Below are 11,524 nucleotides of genomic sequence, written 5' to 3' on the forward strand. Positions count from 1 at the left end.
TGAAGTGTCCCTGTTATATGAAATAGACTATTGTGAAGTGTCCCTGCGGTATTAAGTAGACTATTGTGAAGTGTCCCTGCTATATGAAGTAGACTATTGTGAAGTGTCCTGCGGTATTAAGTAGACTATTGTGAAGTGTCCCAGCGATATTAAGTAGACTATTGTGAAGTGTCACAGCGATATAACGTAGATTATTGTGAAGTGTCCCTGCGATATTAAGTAGACTATTGTGAAGTGTCACTGCTATATTAAGTAGACTATTGTGAAGTGTCCCAGCGATATTAAGTAGACTATTGTGAAGTGTCCCTGTTATATGAAGTAGACTATTGTGAAGTGTCCCTGCGGTATTAAGTAGACTATTGTGAAGTGTCCCTGCTATATGAAGTAGACTATTGTGAAGTGTCCTGCGGTATTAAGTAGACTATTGTGAAGTGTCCCTGCGGTATTAAATAGACTATTGTGAAGTGTACCTGCTATATGAATTAGACTATTGTGAAGTGTCCCTGCGGTATTAAGTAGACTATTGTGAAGTGTCCCAACGATATAAAGTAGATTATTGTGAAGTGTACCTGCGATATTAAGTAGACTATTGTGAAGTGTCCCTGCTATATGAAGTAGACTATTGTGAAGTGTCCCAGCGATATTAAGTAGAATATTGTGAAGTGTCCCTGCGATATTAAGTAGACTATTGTGAAGTGTCCATGTGATATTAAGTAGATTATTGTTATGTGTCTTTAAAATTGTCTTAGTAGTTGATAAATACTATAGAACACGTGTATTATGCCTCTTTACGGTAAACAGACATGTAACGTACAGTCGGAATCGATAGTAACAATAGGTAATTTGAATAAACGATGATTCCTTCATTGCAGGCTGTCATAGTATTTAAAGTCCTCCAGTATGAGCCGTACTATGTGACGAACGGTGCAGTTTTTGATAAATGGGCCGATGACATTGGTTGGCTGATTGTCGCTGCCGCTTTGCTTCCAATCCCCATCTGGTTCTTTGGATACTATTTCGTAATGGGTGGATATAAGGTAAGACCGTCTAGCAATCACGATAAAGGTGCTGAAATAGTGACTTTGCCGACTGGCGGATGGGATTAATCAACAGAGATGGGGAGGGTTGGATTGAGAGAGGACAAGAAGTCAAGCGGGGGCGGGGAGGGCAAGTGTTTGTCCTGGTGCCAAACTTCGTTTAGGTCCAGTCTCTATAACTACGCTAATGTCTAGGTTGAGGAGGAATGTAAACCAGTTCTGAATCCATCGCCCTAATGCACTGTTAATGCACTGTTACTTGCAACATGTAGCGACAGGAGCCGAGGCTTTTTTTCAAGCTTTGGGGAATCCACAAATACTTATCCAATATTAAGTAAACAGCGGATTCGAAGGAAATTTTCACGCGATGTGTGGGGTATTGTCAAAAAAACGTTTCACGCGATGTGTGGGGTATTGTCAAAAAAACGTTTCACGCGATGTGTGTGGTATTGTCAAAGAAACGTTTCACGCGATGTGTGGGGTATTGTCAAAAAAACGTTTCACGCGATGTGTGTGGTATTGTCAAAGAAACGTTTCACGCGATGTGTGGGGTATTGTCAAAAAAACGTTTCACGCGATGTGTGGGGTATTGTCAAAGAAACGTTTCACGCGATGTGTGGGGTATTGTCAAAAAAACGTTTCACGCGATGTGTGTGGTATTGTCAAAAAAACGTTTCACGCGATGTGTGTGGTATTGTCAAAGAAACGTTTCACGCGATGTGTGGGGTATTGTCAAAGAAACGTTTCACGCGATGTGTGTGGTATTGTCAAAAAAACGTTTCACGCGATGTGTGGGGTATTGTCAAAGAAACGTTTCACGCGATGTGTGGGGTATTGTCAAAAAAACGTTTCACGCGATGTGTGTGGTATTGTCAAAGAAACGTTTCACGCGATGTGTGGGGTATTGTCAAAAAAACGTTTCACGCGATGTGTGTGGTATTGTCAAAGAAACGTTTCACGCGATGTGTGGGGTATTGTCAAAAAAACGTTTCACGCGATGTGTGTGGTATTGTCAAAGAAATTACTTTATAGATAGAAATACGGAATGTATATAGTACTCCAAAATGTTTAACATTTTTGGACACATAAGTTCCAGAAATGTCGCCAGTCTCTAAAGCAATCAGCATATGGTGCGATGGGAGGGTGGCATGAAGAAATTTGGGGCTGAAGGAGGCGATTTGTGCAATTGTCTGAAGTTTAAGTTCTCTCCTAAGCTTTCAAAGAAGTTTCCAGAGATTGATCCAGTCTCTACAACACTTGGCATTCGGGGGCTGGGTTAGGTTTGGGTGGGCATGAGGTGTGTCGAGGATGGAGCGGGCGGATTTTTTGTGCACTGGTAACAAGATGAAGTTCTCTTCTAAGTATGCAAACCTAATCTTAGGTTATCGTATTTAGTGATTATTTTAAACGTATTTGCACTTTATTTCGTCACCTTTTCAAAACTGATAATTTATTTTGTGATAACTTCCCTTGTTATTGCATTCATTCAGATGTTATTTTGTTTCCAACACAGCTCTGCGTGGATGTTAACTCAGCCCAACCAAAGTGGGGCCCAGCTCTGGAAGAGAACAAAGACGGTTTGCGCTACCCTAAGGATGATCGTCAAATGCCAAATGGATACATGGATTTCCCTGAAGCATACCGCATTGGACACATTAACGTGGGCTATTTACCCAGTGGGGACGAGAATCATGCTCCAGTTAATGGAATATCAACAGTTACCCACAATATTCCCATGGAGGAAAAAAAATCTTTTACCCCATTTTAAAATATATCATATCAATTTATCGACTATTTGATCCATTTATTGAAAAATCCAGACCTTTAGTCTACTCCACCATGGATAGAGTAATCAGATTACCTTACTACCAGTAATCCATTTACAATTTATCGATTGATCTAATCGATTCATCGACAATCACCATCGATTTGATAATACAATTACTCAATTTTCACTATCGATTTCCTAATGAAACGAATCGATTAGTGCATTTTCCCTATCGATTTCCCAATGAAACGAATCGATTAGTGCCTTTTCACCATCGAGCAAAACAAACTGAAGAGATGAACATAAACACGGTGAACATGAAAACACTATTAACTACACATAATGCATAATTACATGGTTACGAAAAAAGTCAAGGTTTTAAGGAAAATAAAACTTATGATTAATACCTGCATGTAATCAAGAGAAATATACCTACTTACGTATATACATGCACATGTAAGTATCACAGAAGTTACGACCTGAGCAGAAATAACTCTGCTGAGAGTTACTATTTACAGTTAACATGTATTGTTTTAAAGTGTTAAGAATATGGTCTTAAACTTTAGTAACAGAAAAGAACGAAAATAACAAGTTTTGTAAAATTCAACTTATAATTGATTTCAATATAATGCAAAGTAATTTTTTTTAAAGAACTTTCATTACTGTGAATTAAATCACAAATAATCATAAAGGTTCTATTACAAGTCCAAATGTATAAAGTTCCCAATTAATTATAGTGGTGTTCCAATTAATTACAGCGGTGTTCCAATTAAATTATAGTGGTATTCCAATTAAATTCCGATACTGAACGTGTTGATGTGCCTGTAATCTTGAACACGAATAGCCTTGAGTGTGATGATGTGCTAACAGTCTTTTGATGTATCACAGTAATAAAATTCAAAATTTTCTTGTCTGAATTCTCTATAATGCCAATTAATTTTCCAGTCCAAAGAATAGTATAGATCACATTGTAATTCCAGTGAATAATAATTTGAATAAATAAATCTTCCCAAATCAAAAACGGAACACAGCAATAAGACTGATTCTGCGTCCGATGTTAAGTCAAGAATTATTCACTTCTTGGGAAAAAAGATTATATACCTATCTACTTGACCTAGGTCATAATTACCATTTTCTGGAAATACTTCGTCAACTTGCTGAAATTGTTAATTCTAATAGTGTCTAATGTCAGAATCAAGACCATAAACACGTTGACCATTAATAATGATCTGAATATTTAATCAACAATCATCGATAAATATTTTACAATTTATTATGTTATTTACAAAATAAATGCTACTGATCAAGTAGACCATTAACTAGATTTTGGATATGTCAGGTACAAAATACAGATGTGTATAACATACAGTCATTAAGAAAAGCCAACAAACAATACAAATTAAATATACTTAACAAAAGAACAGTGTGACACAACCAATAACGGTAAACTGTGATTTGATAAGTACAATCTTTTTTTAAATATATTTTTAATGTCCTTTTGGTCGTATCCAAATTTTAGTCAATGAGAAAATACATTCACCATGTCCATCACCAGACTTTAGTATGTATGTATGTATGTATATGTATATATATATATATATATATATATATATATATATATATATATATATATATATATATATATATATCATGCGGCTTTGCTGACCAAGTGAATTTGTTGTCATTTAATAAATAACATATAATATATTCACATAGTGAAATAGCTGGGAGAAAATCATTTTCTTAATTATTTTTTAAATGACGGGCAGGATTGAAATATATCTGTAATTTGATTGGTTACTTTTGGGTCCCCGATATGAGAAGGATAACCTTTACCTTGCCTTAATGCATCGGGAAATAAGGCAGTTTCCGAATAATTATTGAAGAGATCAGTAAAAGAGGGAGTTATACATGTACAGAAAGCTTTAATACATTGACACTAAAGTTGGCAGTAATCCCATTTGGCCCGGTATGGTTCCCTATTAGTGCTAAAATGAACGCTATAAACTAACCACATTTGGCCCGGTATGGTTCCCTGTTAGCGCTAAAATGAAGGCTATAAACTGATCCCATTTGGCCCGGTATGGTTCCATATTAGTGCTAAAATGAAGGCTATAAACTAACCCCATTTGGCCCGGTATGGTTCCCTATTAGTGCTAAAATGAAGGCTATAAACTAATCCCATTTGGCCCTGTATGGTTCCCTATCAGTGATAAAATGAGCCCTATAAACTAATCCCATTTGGCCCGGTATGGTTCCCTATTAGTGCTAAAATGAACGCTATAAACTAAATCGAGGCATAAATAATTAAATATCAGAAGGTATCCGTTCTGCTACAAAATCGGAGCAGAAAAAGTCTGTTGGCATGGAAATAACAAATAACATTTTTATTCATGCGATTACTAATAGATATGAAAATATCATATATTACAATTATATATTCATAATTACACCTTTATATGCAGTGATTTCATGTGGAATAGAGAAAGAATTCGTCGTGATGAGCTTTATGTTAAAAATATTCATTTGCAATTAAATTTATTTATATGTAAATACATGTAGATGTATAACAAATTCACAAATGAATAAATAGTGTAAATAACATTGTGTACACATAATTGGTCATTTAAAACACCCCTCTAGACTTAGGCCATCTCGGTCCTCACTCCTCATGTCAGGATCCTGATCGTAGGGTATCTAATGATCGCATCATCTCGTATTCCAGTAATCGGCGAACAGCGAATATATATATATATATATATATATATATATATATATATATATATATATATATATATATACACACACACTCGTCCTTTCGTCTATCCGGGTGGTAGTTGGCTGACCGATTAAAACTTTACAATGTACTCGTCCCTTGGCCCAGTATATACAGGTTCGGGCCTATAATATAAATCTAAATGCACATATACCCTTAGCAAGCACAAATATTCGACATTTAACATTAGATGTACTTCAGTTCTAAATAGATACCAAATTTGCCTACTTATGTCAGTCTAGAACGTATTGCAATAGCAACTACTTTGCTTTTATTACATATGTACCTGATGGTGGCTTGCTACTAAAATGGATAAATATTGTAAACATAATATGTTCCAGTTCTGCGTTTAATCATCCTTTAAAATAAAAATGTATTTACATTTAAACTGACATATTTATGTAATTTAGGCGCCATTCTGATGTGGAGAAAGTTTCCCTTTCAAAGAACTACAATACATTTGTATCAATCAGAATTCTAAGATGTTAAGAGACAGACAATGTACAGTGGATATTTATATAAGCTGTAGCAGCAGAGAGGGTGAACAGACCACTTAAGGGAATGGTCACCCTTGTGTTTAGACCCAAAAAAATAGTGACCCTTCATAGAGGTCAATACCACGTCTACGATTATTGTTTGTCCCAAACAGAATTGTAGACAGGACCCTCTCTGCTGCTATTAATTAAAAAATTGTTATATTTAAAATAATGGTACATCCAGAATCTCATACTGCAAGAATAGCACGAGAACGATTAGAAGCAATGAAAAAATTTCTTCCTGTCAGAGACTCATTTAGAAAAAATCTACAAGCGCAGCAAGAAGCACAAGTTGAGTACGAAGAAGAAACTAAAAAACTGTTTAAACCCGTCACTGCAGCTAGTGAAAAGGTTACAGCTGTCATCAAAGAAGATCTTCTTCCGGTATCAAAACAAACAGCAGAACAAACCGAAAAAATAGCAAGAAGAACTAAACAAACAAAGAAGATTTTACGAGATCTTCCACCTGGCATAGCCAGGGAAATAGCTGCGGCTCAACCTCCACCTGTTGGTGAGGAAATACTTGAAAGTATTGGAAAACTTCGTACTGAAGTCGCCGACGTGCAAAAAGAACATGCACCTGAACCCGAACTAGTAGAAAAAAACGTGGAATTGATTGCAAAATTTAGGAAAGGGATTGTTGAAGAAATTAGAAATACTAAAAGAGAAAAAATACCCGAAGCAATATTAAATATTATATTTAATAAATCTAGTATTTTAAAACCCCATTATGAAAAAGTAAATGATGATAATCTTATTAAATATATATATCGCGTATATTACAACAAAAAACAAGCTAGAGGTCAAGAATATGAAATTATTAATGAAGAAGTAAAAAGACTTTATAGAGAGAGAGTGAAACAACTAAAACAAGAACAACTCGCCCAGTATCAACTTCCTCCACCTTTACAACAAATAGAACAACATCAATTGATGTTAAAACCATCTAGAGAGAAAAGGAAGCAGATGGCAAAGGAAATGAACCGAAAAGCAGAAGAAAAATGGAAACAAGAAGAAGAAATATTTAGAGATATAGAAACTAAACAACAGGAGAAATTACGTTCACTGGGTAAAGAAAGAGACCCTGACGATGATCCTCCAAGCGCTGTAGGAAGTGGGTTCCTGACTACATCAGAAGGAAATAATTTTGTTTGTCCTGATAATATCCTCAATGACGTGTCACGGTTAGAAGTTCTCATAGGAGGAAAACGTGCCGGAAATAATTCACCAGAAATAATTAATGAAGCAGCTGATATTTGTCGGCGATTATTTCAAGGCGGTATCATGGATATCGGAGTTTACCGAGAACTTATCGATGAACTTGTTGATGACTAGTTGTTAAATAAATGGTAAATTAAAAAAGACGATCATACATAATAATCATCGTAAACCTGTACAGGTCAGAGCGGTGAACTCACGATTACCAATCTACAGAGCTACTTACGGAGATGGACTTGGTGATGTTGTGCGGAGATTATTCACAAGGACAGCTCCAAAAGCAGCACCCGTTGCAAAACAAATATCGATGAAAGCTATCGATATTGTTCGTGAAAAAGCTCCTGGAGCAATTGTCAATGTTGCTAGTAAGGCGTTTACGGCAATCAAAGAAAGACTAGCACGATTATTGCGACGAAAACAACAACCACCAGTGAAACTGGCAAGTACTGAAATTATGCCCGCAGACGTAAGTAAAATAATAAATCAGGCTGCAAATCAAAAACTAGCGGAATTATCTGAAGAGGCAGAAAGAAATATAACATCAAATTTGATAGATCAAAGACTCAGTGAATCAGGAAATAATATTTCAAGCATGATATCAGGAAGTGGAGTTTCCAAACACGGTTTTCGTGTTAGACAAAAATAATTATAATAAAATGTTTAAACGTGAATCCGATGAAGCATTTGATATGGTGGCACCTGTCCTTAAAGATGAACCGGTACGTGATTATCAGTTTTATTCTTATGAGGCACGAATACCAGATCAACGTGGAAGAACTGAACTACAAGTTCATGATACAAGTAGATACTTTTTACCCGCTGAGGCTTTTCTTGAGGTAGAAGGTACAGTTGTAAAAACGGATGATACTAATTACGGAGGTGCAGTAAAAGTTGGTTTTGTCAACAATGGGATTATGGCGTTGTTTGATAGCGCCACTTATATGATCGATGGAACAAATATTGAATCGATTCAGAAAGATGTAGACGTTGCTACAACAATAATAGGATTAGCAAGATATTCTGATGATTATACAAGATCAGCAGGTCCTACAATGATGTTTGTGGAAGATAACTCCAATAACCCTGAAAGCGATCCGTATAATATAAGACGACCAAGAAATTTTGCCAATAACGCTGATGCTGATGTGTGGCCAGTGGTTCATGGTTCTAGCGAAAATTTCAACTTGGGATTTGCAGCACGTAACAATATGTTACTAGGAGACAATAGAAGATTTTCATGTGCAATTCCACTATCGCAAATTTTTTGATTTTGTAGAAATTTTAGAGAAGTTATTTTTGGAGCTAGACACACGGTTGTTCTTGTGCGAAAAGGTGATGATAACGATGCTCTGTGGAGACCTGTTGGTGATGCTGGTAAAGTAATATTGTCTAAACTTTCACTATGGATGCCGGTAATGACTCCAACGATCGCAGTAGAACAAAAATTAATTTCTTTCATGGACACTGGTGGTAAATCCTTATTGTCATGGTTAACAACAAGCACAGATAGTATGAGAACTAACGTTAACGGTCAGTTTACATGGCATATAGCATCACAACAGGGTGTTTCTGCACCGCGACATATTTTTGTTGCGTTTCAGGAAACTAATCGATTAGGCTCACAAACTCACTCTCATATGATATTTGATAAACTAGGTATCGCAGATATTTCTTTACGGATAAACGGACAACAAGAACCAGCAGAAAATATACAACTAAATTATGAACAGAATCGTATAGGACGTGCATATCATCGTTTAATGTCATTCATGGGACGTGATCAAAATGTTGATACTGGATTGCAAATATCACAATATGATTTCAGAACTTTGTATCCGATTTATTATTTTTCACTGGAACATCTTGATCTATCAAAACAATCTGTCGTTGATGTACATCTTAAAGCAACATTGACTACAGGTGGTGCTAATTATAGAGCAATCGCGGTCATACTCAGCGATAAAGTCATGTTACTTGAAGGTGGTAGTGGTCGAATGAGAGTCGTTGATGCACCAGTGGAAAATCTTTAATTATTCAGAAAAATATTATTTATATAAAAATGTCGTATAGTCATGTTAATGTTACTCTGACTCCCGGTCAGGTCAAAAAGCTTCAATCAAAAACCACCAGCAAATGCGGAACTAAAATATCACTAAAACGAGATCAGATGGGTGGTGGTCCAAACAAATTATCGTTGACAAATAATCAGATTAAACATTTCAATAAAGCCCTAGAATCAAAAACTGGAGTTCAATTACGTCTTTCTCCGAGCGCCATCAAAGACATGGTTAAAACGGGTGGTATATTTCCACTTCTTACGGCTATTCCAGCGTTAATAGCTGCTGCCGCTCCAGCCGTAGCAAAAGCAGCCGCGTTAGGTGCTGTTGGAACAGCTGCTGGAATGGCTCTAAAGAAAGCAACAGGAAATGGGTACAAAAAAAGGGACGCGGTCTAAGATTACCCGGATCTCGCTGGGGAAGCGGTCTAAGGCTCCCACGTTAGATGTTCCAGCATCAAATTTTGATTTACTTGATGCTGCTAAACGATTAAAAATAAAAGCCTTTAGAGGTGTTTTTATGCGAGATCAATTACCAAAACAACCAAACAAACTCGAAACAGGTATTATTAATCTCGACGAACGTTCCGGACCCGGTACTCATTGGGTATCATACCCGGTTGATCCACGTGGAATCGTTTATTTTGATTCGTACGGGTTAGCTCCACCTGCTGAATTTATCAAGTATGTCGCACCACTCCACGCAAGAACCTCTGGTTGTAAAGTTTGGTATTCAACGCTACCCACACAAACAATGACAGATCCGCCAATATGTGGCCGTGAGGTAATTAATGTACTCGACGCTATATCAAAATCATCCAAACCACCACATAAAGTTGTGCATGATTATACAAGCAACCGCTTCGTTGCGCGGAAAGCGTTTTAAATTGATCTTGGATCTTATATAATGGTTGATATTTACGGAAGAAGATCCTTCCGCGTTAAGAGAAAATCCGGCGATGTTGATCTGTCGAAGCATGCGACTAAAGACGAACTCGCTGATATCATGAGCCTGGCAGGAGTTGACCCAGATGAGGTCGTTATTTTTCAAGATCGATATGGTAAACTAAAAACGGGCAACATCAGATGGTATGATATAATTCGACGAGTACTTGGTGCAGTTACGGATAATATTCCTGTGTTTACTGACGGTGGTAGAATCAGAGATTCAAGTGTATCATTTACAACCATCAGAGATGAAATTGCAAGAAGCGTTGCTAATCGCGTGAAAAATACCGGTGACACAATGACGGGTGAACTCGGCATGAACGGAAATAAAATAATAGTTTTAAGAGAGCCAACATCCGACGAAGATGCAGCAACAAAAAAATACGTCGACACCGTAGATGGTAAATTATCCACGCTGAGCGGCGAGTATGACGTTCACGTGGGCGCTTTTGCAAGATTTCGCAGAAACCATCAAAGAACCACAGAAGAATTCTTCGGCACTCCGTTTGTCGTTGACATGAAACTCGCTGATATCAAAAGTAACCTAGACACGATCAAACAAACACAGCAAAACGTCGTAGCCGAGATTCCTGATATCGTTAATAAAACCAATTTGATTAAAATTCCAGCCGGAATAACTCCCGGGCATATCACAAACATCGTATACACTGTATCATCGGGATTCGCAACATGGTCGCAGCAAAATAAAACCATCAAATATACCGCAACAGTCACTGGCGTGTACAGGTTGTCTGTGTTCAGTGCTGCGCGATTTGAAATATTTACAACGTATCCATGGCGTCATTCAACGGATAGGTTTTCCGGAGTTGCATCTGTTATATTAAATAGCGGAACCGAAAAAAATTTTATCCTGTAAGCAGATGATAAGAAATTAACCGCAACATCTTACTGGTGGTGTTTGGAATTTGTAGCTGAAACACCTCAGTTGGTTACTGCATAAAAATATATGGACAGTGCACAATACAGATACAATCAAACGCGTGAATGGCAGGCGGCGCTAAAAGATCAAGTCGAACAATATACAGTAAAAGTACAAAAATATCGACGACGATTAGTTATCGTTGATGTGATTGTTTATTCAGTATCCGCTGTTGTTGCTGGAACTGGTGTTATATTATCAGCGGTGACAATGATGGCACCAGTAGCTGTAACTATTTGTATTTC

The 11,524-nt window shown here is 37.0% G+C and overlaps 1 protein-coding gene across 1 annotated transcript in view; it reads left to right on the plus strand.

The window, feature by feature from the left end:
- The window catches only part of LOC149789676 (sodium- and chloride-dependent glycine transporter 1-like), a 64,727-nt gene extending 61,010 nt beyond the window's left edge, over positions 1-3,717 (plus strand). The window contains exons 14-15 of the mRNA XM_089971691.1: positions 873-1,037; positions 2,551-3,717. Coding sequence (XP_089827817.1) covers positions 873-1,037; positions 2,551-2,805 — 420 coding nt within the window. The 3' untranslated portion in view covers positions 2,806-3,717. The remainder of the gene's footprint in view (positions 1-872; positions 1,038-2,550) is intronic.
- The last annotated feature ends 7,807 nt before the right edge of the window (positions 3,718-11,524 follow it).

The sequence above is a fragment of the Sinohyriopsis cumingii genome, chromosome 10 (assembly GCF_028554795.1).
Source record: "Sinohyriopsis cumingii isolate HCF-2022 chromosome 10, ASM2855479v2, whole genome shotgun sequence".
NCBI lineage: Eukaryota > Metazoa > Mollusca > Bivalvia > Unionida > Unionidae > Sinohyriopsis > Sinohyriopsis cumingii.